Genomic DNA, 20088 nt, shown 5'->3' with positions numbered 1-20088 from the left:
ATGTTAAATGGACACACATACTTCCCCTCAGCATTGGTCCTAATCCAAATACTGATGTCATCATTGGAAATGTCCTGAGGATACACACCTCCCCCTTTTAACTTATGAAGACAGATAGGGATTACTTTACCTTTTATCTTGTTGTCAAAAAATTCCTTTTCAAGGATTGGTGATCTATTTTATATCTCCATATGTGGGAATCTTTGGAGTTTCTCTTTCTCCCTACTAAAACCTGCTCTTTGGTGACTGCTGGACTCATTGGTCCAGTTTGGTGAAAGGATAGAGAGGGAGGTTACCCAAAGGATGCCAGACAGACCCCCACAGGCTGGCGGTATCTCAGCAAGCCCTGCACATTCGGGGTCTGAGTTTTGTTGGTTCTGGGATTATCATTTGCTGATACATCCAGAGGTGACTACATTTTAATGACTTTGACTTACCCTAATCAAGTTAATAAGAGACTAATGCATAAAGCTGAGAAAACCAACTTACTAAGTTATAAGAACTGTAAGGACCAAGTGTACCTCACATTGGTGGTCATTATTGCCCTGATTTTATTCTCTTTCTGCAACAATAAACAGAATGTGGTATGTTAACCAGGAAACCAAAACAATGGTATTTGGTTGGTTGCTGTCCTCTCTTTGCTCTGCTCCTCCCTCACTGCCCATAGAATAGATTTCGTCTTTTCTGATTATAAAACTAATAGAAACTCATTGTAAAAAAAAAAAAAAAAATTTAGAAATAACCAATGTTAACATTTTGCTTTAAATCATGCGAGGCATTTTCTCTGCATTTATTAGCACTTTCTCTCTTTTTTTTAAGTTACGCATTATTTTGTAAACTTGCCTCTTTTGTCATTTACCGTATCAGAGATATAGTCATATATCTGTTCATGTCCATATCAATAGACATCTTCAGAATAATTTTAAACCATTACATATTTTCTGTACCATAATTCATTTAACCAGTTCCTTATGTTAACTTTTTATTTTGAAATAATTTAAAACTGATAGAAAAGTTGAAAAAATTAGACAAATAATTCTTGTATGCCTTTTACCCAATTTCCCAGTTGTCGATAACTTATCCTATTTGCCTTTTGAGCCTCTGTATACGTATTGATTTTCCCCTGAGCCATTTGAGAGTTAGTTGCTGACGTGGTAATCATTACCCTTCAACACACCCTTGTGTACAGTAGTTCCCCTCATCCTCGGGGGATACATCCCAAGACTTTCAGTGGATTCCTGAAACCATGGATAGTACCGAACCTCATATATACTGTATTTTCCTATACATATGTTCATACTTAGGATAAAGCTTAATTTATGAATTAGGCACAGTAAGAGAAACAACAATGACTGATGATAAAGTAGAACAATTAAAACAATATACTATAATAAAATTATGTGAATATGGTCTATCAAAATATTGTACACATTTAATGTCTTTTCCATTTTATCTAAGCACTTAATCACACACTGTGGCTGTAACTTTTACAGTTTGAGGTGCAGCAGCAAAATGAGCACAAATTTCCTTTTCCTTCTTCACAGTTTCATGGCTAGAAGGTTTGTTCTTACTGTACAGTAGTTCTTCCTGTATATCTTCCTGTATATCAAACTCATCATACACTTTCTTCCCTTATTAAGTCTACAGTGTTCACCTTTTCACTTAAAGGAAGCACTTTACAGCTTCTCTTCAGCATATCCAAATTGCCAGCATCATCATTCTTGTGCTTTGGGGCCATTATTGAGAAAGATAAGAGCTACTTGAACCCAAGCACTGCGCTACCTTGATAGTAGATCTAATAGTGGAGACAAATGGGCAGGATACACTGGACAAAGGGATGATTCACGTTCCAGGCAGGCAGAGCAGGATGGCTCGAGATTTCATCATGATACTCAGAATGGCGCCCAATTTTAAGACTATGAATTTTTTATTTCTGGAATTTTCCATTTAATATTTTTGAACCATGGGTAACTGAAACCGAGGAAGGCAAAACCATGGATAAGGAGGGACTATATTTCCTAAAAACAAGGACACCATGTATATACCTATACATATATATAACTACTATATGTATCTATATAACTACAGTATAATAATCACAATCAGGAAATCAACATTGAAATAACACTATCACCCAATCCTCAGGCTCTTACAAATTTCACCAGTTGTCTCAATATACTTTATGGTTCCAGGAGCATGTGTTTAGTTGTCTGATCTCCTCCAACATTTAACAGTTCCTCAGGCCTACCTTGTCTTTATTGTCCTCAGTAGTTTGAAAAAGTACAGTCTAGTAACTCCGTAGAATGCACCTTCATTTGGTTTTGTCTGATGGTTCCTCATGTTTAGATTCTCCTGCAGGTTATTTTTGGGCAGAAATATTATAGACCATTGAAGTGATGCTGTATTCTTCTCATTGCCTCTTACCAGAAGGCACATGATGTCAACTTGTACCATTTCTGAACTTTTATTTCAGCTATTGTATTTTTCAGTTCTATAATTTCCATTCAGTTCTTCTTTATATCTTCTATTTCTTTGACTCTTTTGTTTGTTTCAACTGTGTTCGTAATTGTTCACTGAAGCATTTTTATGATGGCTGCTTTAAAATATTTGGCAGATAATTCGAAACATTCTGCCATCTCAATGCTGGCATCTACTGATTATCTCTTTTCATTCCTTTTGACATCTTTCTAGTTCTTGGTATGATGAGTGAACTTTGATTGAAACCTGGACATTTTAGGTATTAGGTTATGAGACTCTGGATCTTATTTAAACTTCCTCTTTTAGTTGTCTTCTTCTGATACCAGTCAGGTCGGGGAAGGCGTCAGGGGACACTGCCTCCTAACTGCCAGCTGGGGTTAGAATTCAAGGCTCCCCACTGGGCCTGCCCTGATGCCTCTCTGGCCAGGAGGGGTAGGAGTGCCTAATTGTCACTCCTCACCATTGCCTCTACTGATGTCAGAAGGCAGAGGTGGCCTCTTATTGCTGGCTGGAGGTGGATGTTCTGACTTCCCCTGGGCTTCTTCTGACACTGCCCCCCTCCCCAGTGGGGATGGGGAGAGATTCCTTGTTACTGCCAGTTGGGATTGGATGCCTAGGCTCTCCTCATGGTCTCACTGACATCAAAGGGTAAGGGTAGGGGGCAGGATGGGAGGGATGAAAGTCCTGGCTCCCTCCTTAGCCTTTTCTGATACCACTGAAGTTGGGGCGCTGGGGCACCTTACTGCAGCCTGGTGAGGGGACAAGTCTAGGCTCCCCACTAGACCTTAGCTGGTGGTGAGGAAGGGTGGGACCACAGGTTTTTCTGTGATGTTTACCTGGAGTAGAAAGGTTATTGTGTGGAAGTCCTCTGTCTTGCTAGGCTGTCCGTTTCCTGGTTCTGTGGCTAGAGAGAGCAGGCTTTTGTTGTGGTATTGTTTTGTTCTGTCTCTACCCATTGGAGTTTCTTGGTGGCTGGCTTTTCCATTATCCAGTTTGGGATATATGAAGTAAAAAGAAAATCCACAGAACTCACCACAGTGTTATTCTTCAGGTCCTGAGTTTCTTAGCCAATCTGCATACTTATCTCCACCTTTAGTCATCTTATATTCGTTTTGTATACAATGCCCAGGGTTTGAGTTTTATTTAGCAAGAATAGGGAAAAGTACACCCACTTCTGGAAGCAGAAGTCCTATTGATGTTAATTTTATCTCTTGGTTAAGATGGTGTCTGCCGCATTTTTATATTGGAAAGTTAATATTTTCTACTTTTTAAATTAATTAGTAAGTAAATATTTTGTGAGGAGATACATTGAAGTAATGTAAATATCCTGTTTCTCCTCAAACTTTTTAGCATCCATTGCTTATTCTTGCCTGAAATAATTTTGGTGGTTGCCAAATTGTTTATCTGATTCCATCATTCCTTCTACATTTATTAGTTAGCATTCTGCTGTAAGGTAGAGCTTTTCCTTATTCCCCATTTATCTATTTCTTTATATTAGTATACAGTCATGGATTCCTATTTTATTCAGTGGTTTATATCACATTACTAACATTATTTATCTTGATGCTCAAACTGTCCCAGATTTCACTTGAAGTTGGCTTTTGTGTCTGTCTCTTTACCTATTTAAAACCCTGAGTTCACACAAAAACATCTCCAGTTCCAACCCATCAGCACAGGATTTATTCTAGCTTTCTCCATGTGTGTATCTGTAGCTCCTTTCTCCAACAGTGAGAAACCTGGCCTCCATCATCCTCAATATATATTCTTACACGCTAGATCTCCTGTATGTGATCCATTACCTGGCAAATCCCTTCAGCCCTGGCCCTGCTAGTCGAATCCCCTTGGCCCAGAAACAAATAAAGAAGGAAAAAACAGGGAAGATATACATGACCAAGAAAGGGTTAATATCCTTAATTGTTCATGTATTTCATTGAAATTTCTTTATATTCAGATTTGGAAATGGATTCACTTTTATGGTCTATTTTTTAAAATTATTTTTTCATTTTTGCCAATTTCATATGTGAAAATGGTATTTTGTTATTGGTTTAATGACATTTAAACGATTGATTTACTATTAATGAGGTTAAATATATTTCAAGTGTCTATTGACTATTTCTATTGCCTCTTCTGTGAATTGCCTATGTCTTTTTTTTTTTCATAAATTTATTTTATTTTTGGCTGCTTTGGGTCTTCGTTGCTGCATGCGAGCTTTCTCTAATTGGGGTGAGCGGGGGCTGTTCTTCATGGCGGTGCGCGGGCTTCTCACTGCGGTGGCTTCTCTTTGTTTCGGAGCATGGGCTCTAGGCATGTGGGCTTCAGTAGTTGTGGTACATGGGCTTAGTTTGCTCCACAGCATGTGGGATCTTCCAGGACCAGGGCTCAAACCCATGTCGCCTGCATTGGCAGGAGGATTCTTAACCACTGCGCCACCAGGGAAGCCCTTCCCTGTGTATTTTGCTCATTTTTCTATTACGATACTAATCTTGATGTGGAGAATGGCTTATTTATTAAAGATAGTAGCCTGTCATGTGTCAAGTGATTCTTGTGGTTATTTATTTTTCTCTTAAATTTGTTTCTGATGCTTTTAACCATGCAGAAACATTTAAATTTTTGTGTAGTTAAGTGCATCATCTTTCGTGGTTTCTGCCTGTATGTTTTCCTTAGAAATATCATTCCCACTCTGAGATTAAACAAATATTCACTTAAGATGTGTCTTGTTAATTTCATGGCTCTATTTTTGACATTTAACTCTCTAATTCATCTTGTATCATTTTGACATAAAGCATGATAGTGATCCAGTGACCTGTTGTTGGTAATGTCAACTTCAAGTCAGCATCACCTAGGCTAAGTATGGATTCCCTGCAAAAATGGAATACGCATTGCCGTGGGATTGTGCTAACATAATTGTTGATTACTCCGTCCTTTATTCATCTCTATCATGCATTAAATTATTATCTATGCTTGAGTCTGTTTCTTTACTCTTCCGTTTCATTGATCTGTCTCTTTTGGTTCTGATATCATACTGTTTTAATTTCTGTAGCTTAAAAATACATTTTTATATCTGAAGGATACCTCCTCCCTCTGTACTTTTTTTCCCCCTAGCAGTTTCTTGACTATTTTTCTGACACCTTTACTTTTAAAATTTTACTTTAGAATTATTTTTCCCTGTTAAATGACACAGCCTCACTGGGAGATGCAGATTCAACAAGTCTTAATGCATATAAAGTGAAAAACAGTGGCTGGAAGGTAAATATTCAATAAGGTTAATTATTACTTTTAAGTGGCAAAAGTCCAACTCCAGCTATCTTTAGAAAAGAAGGAGACTTTATGGGTTCATGTAACTGATAGACCTGAGAAAGAGCTGGACCCAAGAGGTCTAGATGTTGCTCTCTCTTCTAGTGGAAGACACTGGCCATCCAGGACTCAACCTCTAAGTTTAAAATCCCCGATGAGAGGAAGGTATCTTCCCCACAGCTCTAGCTGAGAAGTCTTGGGGAAAGTTCTAGCTGAACTAGCTTCCATCAAATGTGCAGCTCTGAGCCAAGCACTGTAGTGGGAGTGGATATGCTGGCCTTGTACCCCTATGGTCAGCCTTACTGATCAGTATGGAAGAGATTCTATCTTTAGAAGACCGGGGATGAGACACTGCTTGAAAAAGCAAAAACAAAAAGTAGATGATACTATATTTCCTTATGTTTTAAGTTCTTTGAGGTACTTCTTTGTTGCTTTCATATATAGCCTATGTTATTAGTAAGTCCCTACTGAAAAATTAAAAAGTTGGAGTGCCAGACTTCTACTTTGCCCATGGTGTCAGAGTTCATTTGCAGATCATGGAAACCCCTCTGGCTAGCGTATGCTGAGAGGGACATAAGACCATGTATTAGGGGATTCAGTGCTGATAAACTGTGAGAAATGGAGGAGCGAGCTCTAAGCTGAGTGTCCAGAATGGATTCCCAGGAAAACACGCAGAACTGGCCTGCCAGGACCACCATGCAATCAGACAGCCACTGTCCCATTCACTAGCTCCACATCCAGCTGTCTCCTGTGTGGTTTGGAAAGGAAGAAGCCACCACCTTGACTGTTGGCTCTGGGGTTTCATCACCTCAGCCACCCTCCGTACAAGTAAAATAGATGCCCTGCACTCTGCCTGTGATCACCTGGGCCCCCTCCACCTTTGCTGCGGAAAGGCCAAGCACTTCCTTGCTGGCTGAAGGAGCAAAAGAGGGAGAAGTGGGCTCCTCAGTAGAGGCTGGGAAATGTACTCTTCATTTTCTAGACTCTGACGTGCATCTGGGCACAGCCATAAGGGGGTCGGAACGGGATGGAGTGAGCCAGGCCACCAAGGAAGAATGCTGAAAAGAACACCTCTACCACTGACCTGTACGTCATTTTAATGGGGGAAAGGATATTTTTTAACTCTCCAAAAGCTTATAATCTTAACCTTTAACTTATAAAGGATACAATCTTACTCTAAAGCACAGGTAGCAACTCTAAACATATGTGTGTGTGTGTGTGTGTGTATATATATATATATATATATATATACATACACATATATATGTACATATGTCTGTATTTTTCTCATTTCACTGATTGTCACTAGATCGTTGAAAATTTTACCACACACCAGTTCTGGGTCAGTGAAATAGCCTTGGGGAAATTCTGCTCTAGTGGGTGGACAGAAAAAGTGAAAGGAGATAAAATTCAAACAGGTGATTTTTGCTACTACTTAATCAGCCTGTCTGCTTTTGGTAGGAAAGAACTTGAAGTTCTACGTGGCAGGGTGCTGTTTGGATTATACATGAATTTTTATAATTTCTTTGTTTACGCCTTCCTTCCTGCACTCCTTCCTTCCATCGCCCCCTTCCCCGCCATCACATTGTTCTAACTTCCCAAACTTGGAGATTGACTGGGCCTGCTTTTCCCAGACTGTTGACGCTTGCCCTCTAATCTCTATATTTTCCTGCTCCCCAGCTGTTACTTGAACACCAGGATGCATATCAGGCTGGAACCGTGTTTCCTGATGCCTTTTACCCCAGAATCTGCGGAAGAGGTAAGCGAAAGATTTATAGACCAAATGGTGTCACTTTTCCTTGGGTGATAGCAATAGCTAGGACTCAAAAAAATATAAAATAACACATTATATTTTCTACTATTGTTGATCAATGACTTAGGTGCATTTTCCATTTAACCAAAGCTTACCTGCTTAAGCATAGAAATTCTGAAAGCTTTATTCTAAGCACCCTGACTTGCTTTCCTGCTTCATGGCAGTAAGAGAAAACATTTTGAAAGAAATCAAAAGGTCTGAGTTTTTGTTCCTTCTATGTTGTCTGTTAGCATGTGACCTTGAAAAAGTCACTTCCATGCTGAGTCTCAGTTTCCACATCTAAACACAGTAATATCTAGTTCATTACTATTTAATTAATAGTAATAATTAATGCCTGCTTTGCAGCTTTACTGAATTGCTGTTGCCATTAATGCATGTTATTTTGTCAAGTCTTATGCAAATCCAAGGTAGTGTTATTAGTGAACCGGGCTTATGAGTTGTTTCAGTCTGGGCCCCTGGAGGCATAGAAGAGATACTCAAACTGAATAATCTGAGGGGAGTTTTATAAGGGGACAGTTTACAAAGGTGCGGACAGGACACAAGAAAATTGCAGGGCATAGTGCAGGGGAGGGGGCAGACACAGCTGCGGGGAGAGGGTCGCTTGATGGGGCCAGACCTTGAGTCAGGGACGCAGCCAGCCCCCTGTGACCCCACAGAAGGGGAGCTGGGAGAGTGATACCCCACCCTCTCTCTCCTCCTTTTCTCTGATCTCCTGTCAGTTCTCCCCATTGGCCAAAACCAGCCCACCTCAAGCCAGAGGACAAAGTATTCAGTTGAAGCAGGTCACCTCAGAGGAACAGTGCAGGAGGGAGAAGGACGGAAAGTGAGTCTGGGGGGACCAATGAAAGGCATCCAGTACATTGGGTTGCCACATAAACCATTTTTGGAGTCTTAGGGTCATCAGCCATTATCTCATTTTTTTTCCAGTACAGTGATACATTTAAAGTCAATGAAATGTTTACAGCTGCTCACGCCTCTAGTTACGATCCCAGATAACTCAGCTTTTGTGTTTCTCTATTTGTACGTTTTTTTCCTGTTTCCCTCTTAGTCTGTTCACTATCCTTTCTCTATCCTATTATTATATTTTGCCTGCTTGTTGTAGTTCTTTCTAATAATAGGATAACCTATAACTTCTAATTTAGCATTTCCCAAACTGTATTTAGGAGGCTTTAATGTCTCTTGATATTTTTAACAGCTTCTTGATATCTTGCACAGAAAAAGAAAGAAGTAAAAATGATTTTTTTGTCAATTAAATTTGAGATACTTTTGCTTAACATATGCCCTTTTTAGAGACCAAAAAACCCCAACACAATAATAGGTTCTGAGAAGAGTGTAAGAGGAATGCAAACTCCAGCATTTTCTCTCTCTTTTTTTTTTTAAAATACATCAGTAGATAAGATATACCCTTTTATCTGTTATAAAGATTGGGACCAGTATGTGACTGAAGTGAAAAGGTCAATTAGAATTACAAAACATGTACCATTACATGGAATTTCACCCAGACTCCTCCTAGATTTTCTCAGTTTTTCTAAATCTTATCTTTCTCTCATACATATCTACTTCAACAGTTTTTTCTTCTTTGGTGATTCACTTTTATTGCATCTTTCGAAAGGACTTAAATTTCTTAGTTGCCAAAGAAGCCACTTTTTGAACTCATATTTCATCAGTTTACCTAATTAAATTCTATCATCATAGTAACAAGCACAATTGACTTAATAAACAGGATTAGAAACAGACATGGCTGACCTACCATAAACTGTAACAGAGCCATCGGGACCGAGATGCTTGGGCCTATGCACAGTGGCCTGCTAGTTGCCAGCATCCAGCAGTCCTGGGATGTGGCTTTCTTTTGCTTCCAGTCCATATGATTTACAGAGGGAACAAGGAGCTTCGGTTAATCCAGCAATTTGGTTAAATGAAGTTTTGTCAAAAGAGCTACTGGTATACTTAATTCTGGATTTTTGCTGTATTCTGTAGAATAGGAATGGTAAGTTTATCTCTAGGAAAACTGTTGGAGAAAATCAGATTGCTTAGTTACAACTTCTTTGAAAATCATCTTCAGAGAGACCAGTGATTTAAAACTGGTTAGTAGGTCTTTGTTGTTTATTTATATATATATATATATATATATATATATATATAAAATAGTGTATATCTGTTAATCCCAAACTCCTAAATTATCCCCCTCCCTCCCTTTTCCTTTTGTAACCATAAGTTTGTTTTCTATGTCTGTGGGTCTATTTCTGTTTTGTAAATAAGTTTATTTGTATCAAGCACAGGGGACTATATAACCTATAATGGAAAACAATCTGAAAAAGATGTATATGTATAACTGAATTACTTTGCTGTATACCTGAAGCTAACACAACATTGTAAATCAACTATACTTCAATTAAACAAAACCCGATTAGGTTATTTTTAGTTTCACAACGGTATAAAGAAGTTGACCTGAGAGATCTGAGTGGAGTTTTGCTTTTGATTGCTGCTGTGACATGTGACACTCCCTGAAGAATCTGGCACTTGAAGGTTTTGAGTAGATGTCAGTTCCTGTCTTTTTCACTCCTCCTGTGGGAATAAAGAGGCATATGAAACACCCCATTTAAAAATATTATAAACTCAAATGCTTGAAAGCCTTTGGAGTATCTACTTTTGTCTTTTGTGCTGTTAAGGAGGCTGACTGTGATGGAAAAGAAGATTGAAAAAAAACCCCAAAACCTAAAAAAAAAAAAAAAAAAAAAAAGGTTAACTTATCTCCTTAGTTTTAAGGCACAGAACTTAAATACTTCCAGCTTTTCTTGCAGCCCAGCTGTTTCCAGATGCTATGAGCAGTTAAGGCTCCTTTTTCTTTTGACTGGCCCTTCTGTTCTAGAGGCTTCCTTGGAACATTGACTCAGGAAAATAAGAGGCTTGGAGGAAAGGCGAAGGGACCCAGTAACACATCAGGTGGTGGTGGAAGATTTGATTGAGAATGTCCAACTTTTTAAGGAGGAATTCTGAGGGTTGCTTTTGTTTTGTCAGGACAATTTCATGAAGTGTCAGAGAGTACTCACTGGACTCCATTTCTTAATGCAAGCATTCATTATATCCGGGAGAACTACCCCCTTCCCTGGGATAAGGTAGGCACAGCCTCTAACCCTAAAGGTACTCAGTTCCTGCCAAGTACTCTTTCTGCTCCTACATTAACCCCATTTGTGACCCGCAACCCCACCCCAGACTCTGTGAGGGCTGCTCACCGTCGTGCCTGCAGTGCCAAACACAGCATGTGGGACATAGTAGATGGCTAGTTAATACCTGAATAAATGATGGGTTTGTGTTTTGAAATTTATACCTTCAATTTTATCTGCAATAAATGATGTTTTTAAAATTTGGGCTATGTCACTTGGTCATTTTGTTCTAATAGTAAATTAATCTGAAAGCAGTTCCAAGGCACTCAAAAACATTTTTAAAAGTCCTTTGTGTTTTTTGGGAAACTACAATATACCTGTCTCTGATTTTTTTGTTAAGTCTCGATGGAAATGAATTCATCTGTATTAATCCTTTAATAAGATTTTTATAAAATAACCCCCCCCCCTACACACACACACAACTCTAATTTGCTCATTTGGCAGGACACAGAGAAATTGGTAGCTTTCTTGTTTGGAATTACCTCTCACATGGTGGCAGATGTCAGCTGGCATAGCCTGGGTATTGAACAAGGATTCCTTAGGACAATGGGAGCCGTGAGTACATATCTTCAGGTTTTAATGGCTTTATGGGAGTGATACTGTCATACCCAAGATCCAAAACTGACCCTCTTAGGAAAAGGAAAACTTTAGGTTATTCAGATTCACATGGAAACAAGACTTTGCCCAACGTGGTATTTGTTAGATTTCCATCTTTCCTGTTCATTCCTCTTACTCTTCTTGCTTCCCGGGTAAATTCATCCACGTGGGCAGAATGACCAATGTGCACTGAAAACAGCAATGGATGTGATATTCTGTTTTAGTCACAAACCATATTTGAAAAATTGTATGTTTTATTCAAGCTGTACCTCTTAACAAAGGTATAAATACCTACTACTTGGTTCTACCGTTTTTAAAAGTAAGTTCACATGTTTTTGTTTTCTTTCCTTCTTACTTTTCTATATGAGGATGCCGTATCACCACTAAAAATTGTGATCTTACCTGGTGACTTAGCTTCTGAAAGTCCCCTCTGGTCATTCATTGATATTAATACCGTTCTGTACCAACTTTAAACTTGCACTTAGTAGAGATTTTCCATGCATCCTGTTCGATGCAAATGTCTGCAGTAGCTTTATCTGTCTCAAGATATTAAGTATACAACTCAGCTGCCAATATCATTTTTTAACAAATAAAGCAATAAAATTAAATGTTTCTTTGAAAAGCGAGTCCATCACTAGGCATTCTCAACAATCATTGGGTTAGACTGTCACCTCTTCACGACTCACTTCATTGTGGGCTTTAATTTGTGAGATATAACAAATGGGTCTCTTTTTTTCCTCAGATTGATTTTCACGGCTCCTATTCTGAGGCACATCCGGCTGGTGATTTCGGTACTGTTTATTTACATTTACCAGATTTTCTTTTGTGCTAGTTATATTTCACTTGCAGTCACTATTGTACCTTAAATGTGTATTTTTAAAAATCTCTTGCCACTAGCTTTCTATTTTAATATTGCAGTTTGGAGTACAGTAACACCTCATTTCATATAGAGATATACTTCTGTAAAGTTGCATGTTTTTTTCGGTAAAAAAAAACCCATTACGTTTTATCATTTATTTGCGTCATTATTTTAGAAAAGCGTTGCTTTTTAAATTGGATTTAAATTCATTGCCTAGTGTCTCCTAATACTTTAGCTTTAAATTGGTAAACTCCATCTTTTTTTTTCTATAGTAAATTACCTTTAAATATACAAAGTATTGGTGAGTGGTGTTTACTTACAAGAACCCTTATGGTCCTTCTTAAAGTAAAAAACCTTTTGGTTATATGGGTGACTCTTTCTTAATTCATGTGTTTCACTAAAATTTTAAAAGATCATTTTTTCTTAAAGACGTGCTTATACCTAAAACAATGAATGGGAACCTATAACAATGTGAAGAACTAATAATCTGGATTGTGCAAACTTGTGTTCAAAGAAGCATGCTATGTGTTGTCACTAACTCACCAGATGCAAATATTTTTCTCATATCATAGGAGGAGACGTGTTGAGCCAGTTTGAGTTTAATTTTAATTACCTCTCACGGCACTGGTAAGAGCAATGTACATTTAAATGTGTGATACCAAATGGCAGTTAGGAGCTTGACTATTTTTTCCTTAGGAAATATAACTTGCAATGTAATTAGGAGCCTTCTGCATTCGTAAATTTTGAAAAGTAAAACTAAAGATTAGAATAGCCTAAGTAGATTCTTTTAAAAATTTGTGAATTAGGCCAAACATATAAAATAATGTATTTTTATAAATAAAAAAATTAGATGATGCACCCTGTGTGGCTGCCACCTAGCTTAAGAAGTAGAGCATTGCTGGTCTCTAGAAGCTCCAAGTCCTTCCCGCTCTATCACATCACCTTTTCTCCCACCAGATGTAATCACTACCCTAGATTTTCTTAATCATTTTCTTAATCAACTAAAGTTGCTTTTCTCTATAGTTTTACTACATGTAGCTATATCCATATGCAAAATATTATATGGGTTTTCATTTTAGATAAATAGAATTACACAGCATGTATTTTGCTTAAAATTAAATTTAATGTAATTAAACGTAAAAATGTTTTTGCTTAAAATTATTTCTCTGACATTTAATCATATCGATATGTTCGGCTGTAGTTCCTTGATTTTCACTACTATATGGTCCTCCATTGAGTGGATATACCAAAATGACTTCATTCTAATATTGATGGATGTGTAAGTAGTGTAAAGTGTTTTTGCTTTACACATAGTGTTGCCATGTACTTTTTTGCACATGTATTTTTGCACCAGAGGGGAATGTCTTTCAAGCAAGTGGCACCAGAAGTGGAATTGCTGGGCTGTAGGGCTTATGCATGTTTAACTTAAGTAAATAATCCCAGACTGTCATTCAAAATGGTCTTCCCAATTTGTACTCCCATCAGCTTTGTTCTGCTTCTTGTGTGTTCTCCAATACTTGGTATTGTCCAGCTTTAAAACTGTTCTAACCTGTTTGGTGTGTAATGGTATCACCTTAAAGTTTTAATTTGCATTTCCCAGACTACTAATGAAGTTGAATATTCTTTTGTATTTTATCGATTGTTTGTATTTCATTTTAAGTGAAAACATTTTGTTTGGTTTTTAGTCTATTTTTCTGTTGGGTTGTTCTTTTTATTTCTGAGTATTCTCTGTATATTCTGGTTTCTAATCTTTGTCCATTTATCATTTATTTGTTATAAATATCTTTTTATAGTTTGTGGCATGTCTTTTTACTTACGGTGTATCTTGATAAACAGAATTTGTTAATTTTAATGTAGTTGAATATATCAATCCTTTCTTTTGTAATTTGTACTTTTGATGTCTTATTTAAGAAATCCTTCCCTACCTTGAGGGAATGAGGTTATTCTCCTACGTAGCCTTCTAAATCATTTATAGTTTCATTTCTTAACTTTATATCTTTAATTTACCTGGAGTTAATTTTTTGTATATTCTGTGACAGAAATTTTACTTTTTTCCTGTAGAGATAACCGATTGTCTCAGAACCATTTATCAATAGTCTGCCCTTCCTCACTGATCCGTAATGCCCTCTATGACATAAATTAAAATTCCGTACATATGTGGGTCAGTTTCTGGGCTTTCTATCATGTTCTGTTGGTCTAATTGACTTTCCCTGAGCAATACTGATTTTTTAAAATTACAACAGCTTTAATACATTTTGACATCTATTAGGGCTGATTTCCCAACCTGTCCTTTTTCTTCAAATGTATCTTGTCCCTTCTCTTGCCTTGGCTCTTGGTAGGATCAAGTTGCCAAGTTCCAAGAAAAATCTTGTTGGAATTTTGTTTAGAATTCTATTGACTCTAGAGATGAATTGGAAGAGAATTAACAATTTTGCAATATTGAGTCTTCTTATCCAAAAATATGCTATGTTTTATTTAAGTTGTCTTTAATGACTCTAAAATTTTATAAGTTTTTCCATCGAGGTCTTACACATTTTATTAGACTTAGTACCATAAATGGTAACTTTTGGAAACAATTGTATTTTCTAATTGATTGCTGGTGTATAGAAATGTAAGTGACTTTCTAATTTTGTTTTTGTATCTAGCAACATTTCTTAGCTATCTTATTCTAATTATCAGGAGATTCTTTTGAATTGACTCACAATTCATAATCTACAAATTGTAACAATTTTTTGAAATTCATTTATTTATTTTTGGCTGTGTTGGGTCTTCGTGGCTTTTGCTTTTCCTTTTCAGTCTTTATACCCATAATTTCTTTCTTGCTGTATCATATTGGCTAGTATTTCCAGTACAATAGAAGTGGTGATATTGAGCATACTTTTCTTGTTCTTTATTGTAAAGAAAATGCTTTCAATGTTTCATCAAGTTTGCTCTAGATTTTTGGGAGTATCCTTTATCAAATTAAGGAAGTTTCCTTCTATTTCAAGTTTGTTAGTAGTTTTTATTATAAATTAATTTCATGTGTATTGAACTCTTATTCTTCATCTGTTGAGATAGTTATTTGTTAATCTGTTAATATAGTGAATTATACTAATCTATTTGCAAGTATTAAATCAACTTTACCTCCTGGCACAAAGCCAATTTTGCAAAGCTATATCATCTTTTTTTATATTTGCTTCATCTCTTCTTGATGTTTAGGGTTTTTCCATCTATTTTTATGAGTTAGTTTGTACTGTAATTTTCCTTTCTTCTATCTGTGCTTGGTTTTGGTATTAAAGTCATCCTGGCTTCATGAAATCAGGTGGGGAGTATGCCTTACTTTGCTATTTTCTGGAAGTCTGTGTAAGATTATAACTTTGATTTCTTGAATGTTTGGTAGAACTTGTCTGTAAAGCTAGCTAGGCCTGATGTTTTAAAAAGTAGGGACTCTTAAGAAACTTTTTAAATGGTTTTAGGACTGTACAGTTTTTTAGTTTCTTCTTAAAGAGTTTTATATTTTTCTAGGACTTTTCCATTTTGTCTAAGTGTTTAAACATTTTGGCATACGGTAGTTCATAATGTCTTATGCTTTTTTCTTGTTTTATTTGTACCTATGTTCCTTTGTTATCCATAATGTTTTTTATCCTGCCTTCTCTTGTATTTTTAAACAATCATGTCTAATATTTTTAGTTTTATTATTAAAAAAAATAAACTTTTGGCTTTGTTGATCCTCTTTACTATATGTTCTTTTTCTCTTTCATTATTTTTTCTCATATTTATTTTCTTCCTTCTACTTCGGTTCCTGTGAAATTTGAGTCTTGATTTTAAGGTCTAGCATATGATCAATTTTTATCAATTTTCCATCTGTACTTGAAAAGAATGTTAATTCTCCAATTTTTGATTTAATGTTATATATATACTTATTAGCTCAAGCTTATTAAATGTACTGCTCAAATCAGAAGATTTGTAAGCTATAATTAAGATAGTCTTACTATTTTTATCTGGTTGGTCTAACAATTACTGAGAAATTTGTTTAAAAATCTCCCCCTGTGATGGTTGAATTTTTCAGTTTCTCCTTGTAGTTAGTTTGCCATACATGTGTTTGAAGATATGTTGTTAAGTATATTCGAGTTTTAAAGTCTTATATTTTTCTAGTGAATTGAACTTTTTATCTGGTGATTCTTTATATCTCACAATGCTTATTGTCTTCAAGTCCACTTTACCAGATATTACTGTAATTACTTTTTGTTGTTTGTTTTTTCTTCATATGTTTACTAAGCAGTCAGGTGACATAACTCTAACCCTCAGTCCCAGCCTCAGCCCCTGAGCATGGAGAGCTGAGAGTTGGGAGGAGTGCTTACAGAACAAAGAGGAAGTAGAGCTGGGGGCTTGGCAAGTTGCCCATTCCCATCCCTGGTCCATCTACCTTAGAGCAAAGGGAGGCCCAGAACCAACAGGTCACTCCCAGATCAGATGAGGCCAGCTGGGCTTTGGATGTCCCAGGAAGAGGTGGTGGTAGCAGTGACATGAGGTTTCTCTAACTCTCCACACAAGGTCATCTGCACTGGATTAGACGTCCATTTCAAATTGTGCGCCATCAGGGATCTTGTCTTCTTTTGGTTATATTCACTGGTGCTTGAATTACTCGAGGCTTGCATTAGAGTTGTATTTCTCCAGAGAAGGTTTGTCTTGCCTTCTGCATGCTACCTCAAGGCACCACCTGGGACCACATTAAGTTACTTTCAACCCTTGAAGTTCTTCTGACCACACAGCTGGCATGAATGAAAGACAAAACATTTGTGGGGCTGGGTAGTTGTTACCGGTTCTCAGGGGAGATATTTTCCCCTCTCTCTATCTTTTGCCAAGATGAAGACAGGCAGGTTTCTTTGCTGTCCTTGTTGGTATGTTGAGTTTATTTCTAGCTAATATTTGTGCAGAAGGTATAGCCTTTAATGAGGAGTCTCCTCTGAGATGGCCCACTTTTGGTATTTGGTGGTTCCTATACTTTATCTCCTGTCTCCTGCATACCACACAGCCATCAAACAAACAAAACAAAACAAAAAACTCCTAGGTTCCCAGGTTTAGCAGATGTCTCCAGGGCAAAAGCTGGCTTCCCACATGCTTACCTCCCAAAGTTTCCAGTTTCAATTTGTTTTTGGCTTTTGGAAAAATTTCACTTTCTTGTTAGCTTGGTGATTCATCTAAACAAATATTTTTGTTATTTTGTCTAGCGTTTTAAGCTATGTTTATGGGGAGGACCATTCTGGTGCGCTTGCGAAGTAAAAAATGGAAATCTCAATAGATTCCTTCTTATAAATACACTAAAATCAGGTTTTATTGGTTGTGATTTCTGTCTGGTATATTCTAAGGTTTTTTTTAAATAAAGATAAAAGATAACAGTATAAATCTAATTTTTTAAATGCTGCTCTTCTTCCAACTGAAATAACTAATATCTGTGAACCAAAAGATTGACTTAGAATTCTCTTTTACTACCTTCCACTATGTACTCTGAAAGTAGGATGTTGGGGTAAGGAGCCATTTTTGGTGTTTTTAAAACAATGATTCTTGAGAGTAATTCAACTCAAGAGAATAAAAATACTTTATATTGCTCCTTGAACTCTGAATTCACAAAACTAAACATTCTTTTTATATTTTATAGTTACTTATCTTTGTATAAATATTGGATTAGGGTACCAGTTTGCTCTGCAGCATTGGACAAATTATCAAACTTTTCTGTGCCTTAGTTTCCTGTATGTGAAGTAGGACTATGATAGCACTAACCACTCGGGGTTGTTGGTAGGATTAAATAAATAATGAATGTAAAGCCCTTTGCATGGTGTCTGGCACATAATAATCCTGGAATAACTGGTAGCTGCTACTGCTGCTGTTATTATCTTCAACTTCAGAATCAAAACAACTCTTATTCTAATGCTTTTCTCAGGTATGTGCCTGTTGACGATCTCCTGGAAATTTATAAGAAACTCTATGGCCGAGAAGTCATCACCAAAAATGCCATTGTTGACTGTTCATACCTCCAGTTCTTGGAAATGTAAGTGTAACTAGAGGAATATTTGCAGTCGATTTTATTGTGACTTCCTTAACTTTCCAATGTTTTAGTTTTCTGAGAATGGATATTGGATTTATGGATTTTGCTTGTTCAAAGGCAGTTGCTTGATAGTGGATACATGTTGCTGGAGTCTTATCTTCATTAATTTGCCTCATTTCTTTGTGGAAACCACAGCTCACGGTCAAAATTATTGCTTATGTTGCAGGTATGGTGAGATGTTAGCTGCTTCCAAGGTAAAGGCGTTTATTCTTCAAAATCTTAAAGTGTTATAAAGATACCATGAGAAGCACTTGATTCATTTATTTATTGACTTATTTTTCTTTCTCTGTGCCATAGCTTTATCCCACTTATTCTAGAAAGTCCCCATTTTTGGTGGAACAATTTCAAGAATACTTCCTAGGAGGACTGGATGATATGGCATTTTGGTCCACTAATATTTACCGTCTAACAAGTTTCATGTTAAAGAATGGGACCAGGTGAATTCTTACTCTATTTCTCCTTCCAATCACTCCCTGCTTTGCTACCCTGTCCCCAACATAACTCTCAGGTTTTTCAATTGATCAAATGAAGAACAAGTAAGTCTCATGAAGTGCTATCCTCTCCTAATCAAGAAGGAAAAGAATGGGACTTCCCTGGTGATCCAGTGGTTAAGACTCTGTGCTTCCACTGCAGGGAGCATGGGTTCGATCCCTGGTTGGGGAAGTTCTACATGCCACGTGGCGTAGCCAAAAAAAAAAAGAAAAGAAGGAAAAGAATGGAAACTGTTCTCTCAAAACTCCAACTAGCTCCCATCTGTTTAAGTTTGCTGATTTCTCTCCTGTCTTAGGGATGAAGAGGTAGATATTGCAAGGTTTGTGGTCTGGGAGAAATGGCTCAGGTGGGAAGGAATCTGCTTCCACAGCTGGACTGCATCTGTTTCTTTTGGGAGACCCCATGCTGTGGGCTGGGGTGTCCACCTCCCCAGGCTCCAGCAGTGGATGTGGCCATCCTCCTCTCCACCCGATCGAGCTCTCAGGGCTCTAGGGTTTAAAAGTTTACTTCACCTAACCCCCGCACTCCAAAATGAAATTGGAAATGAATGCATTCATAAAGCTCAGGCTTCTGTTGGAATTTGACATCTAGCCCAGATGGGACAGTTGCTCAACCTCCAGCTCCTTTTCTGTTCCTCCCCAGCACACCTAGGAGGAGCGTCCATCAGAGACTCAGATGGCGTGCAGAAGAGGGTAGACTGGTCTTGTCCCCAGATCCAGCTGTAGTAGACATTTCGGCTCTCACAGAATCTGTTCATGGCCCGAGGGAGCCAAGGTTCTCTCAGAACCCATGTCCGACCCTACCGCTGAGGATGCAGCCCCTCCCTCCCACGCTGTTGAACTGAGCAGGGTAGGGATGGGTCTGGATAGGGACCCCTGGAGGCAGCACCTGCTGCAGGGAAAGGGCAGGGTGGGAAGCTGAAGCAGCAGTGGGCAGGGAGAAAGAGGGTTCTGTGGCAGGAGCTGCACTGGGGTGGCTATTCTGGGTGAGGATCATAGGAGGGTTGGGCTTTTTAAGTTCAGGGGCCTGTATGAGCACAGCTCCAGAACGGTGTACACTGCATGATGGTCCTTTGCCCTTAAAACATTTGCTAGTATTCAAAGAATGTTAACCATAATTATATATTATATTTTCTATTATATACACAACATATGTATATATATGTGTGTATATGTATATACAACACAATTATATATATTGTGTTGATTTGAAACAAAATTCCCTTTGATAAATTCAACCTTAGCCTTGCTTCTAAGACTCGGCAAGTAACAGTGTGGCAGATGGAAACCATCCGATATGAATAGCA

General features: G+C 37.6%; 1 protein-coding gene across 1 annotated transcript in view; it reads left to right on the top strand.

Moving 5' to 3' along the window:
* The window catches only part of GPLD1 (glycosylphosphatidylinositol specific phospholipase D1), a 79805-nt gene that overhangs the window by 37302 nt on the left and 22415 nt on the right, over window positions 1-20088 (top strand). Inside the window, exons 6-13 of the mRNA XM_079935379.1 lie at window positions 7453-7531; window positions 10604-10701; window positions 11194-11304; window positions 12089-12137; window positions 12778-12832; window positions 18126-18233; window positions 18457-18484; window positions 18588-18727. Coding sequence (XP_079791505.1) covers window positions 7453-7531; window positions 10604-10701; window positions 11194-11304; window positions 12089-12137; window positions 12778-12832; window positions 18126-18233; window positions 18457-18484; window positions 18588-18727 — 668 coding nt within the window. The remainder of the gene's footprint in view (window positions 1-7452; window positions 7532-10603; window positions 10702-11193; window positions 11305-12088; window positions 12138-12777; window positions 12833-18125; window positions 18234-18456; window positions 18485-18587; window positions 18728-20088) is intronic.

This window comes from Stenella coeruleoalba (genome assembly GCF_951394435.1).
Source record: "Stenella coeruleoalba genome assembly, chromosome: 10".
Lineage (NCBI taxonomy): Eukaryota > Metazoa > Chordata > Mammalia > Artiodactyla > Delphinidae > Stenella > Stenella coeruleoalba.
The sequence above is the reverse complement of the archived record's forward strand: the minus strand, read 5'-3'. Positions and strand labels throughout refer to the sequence as shown.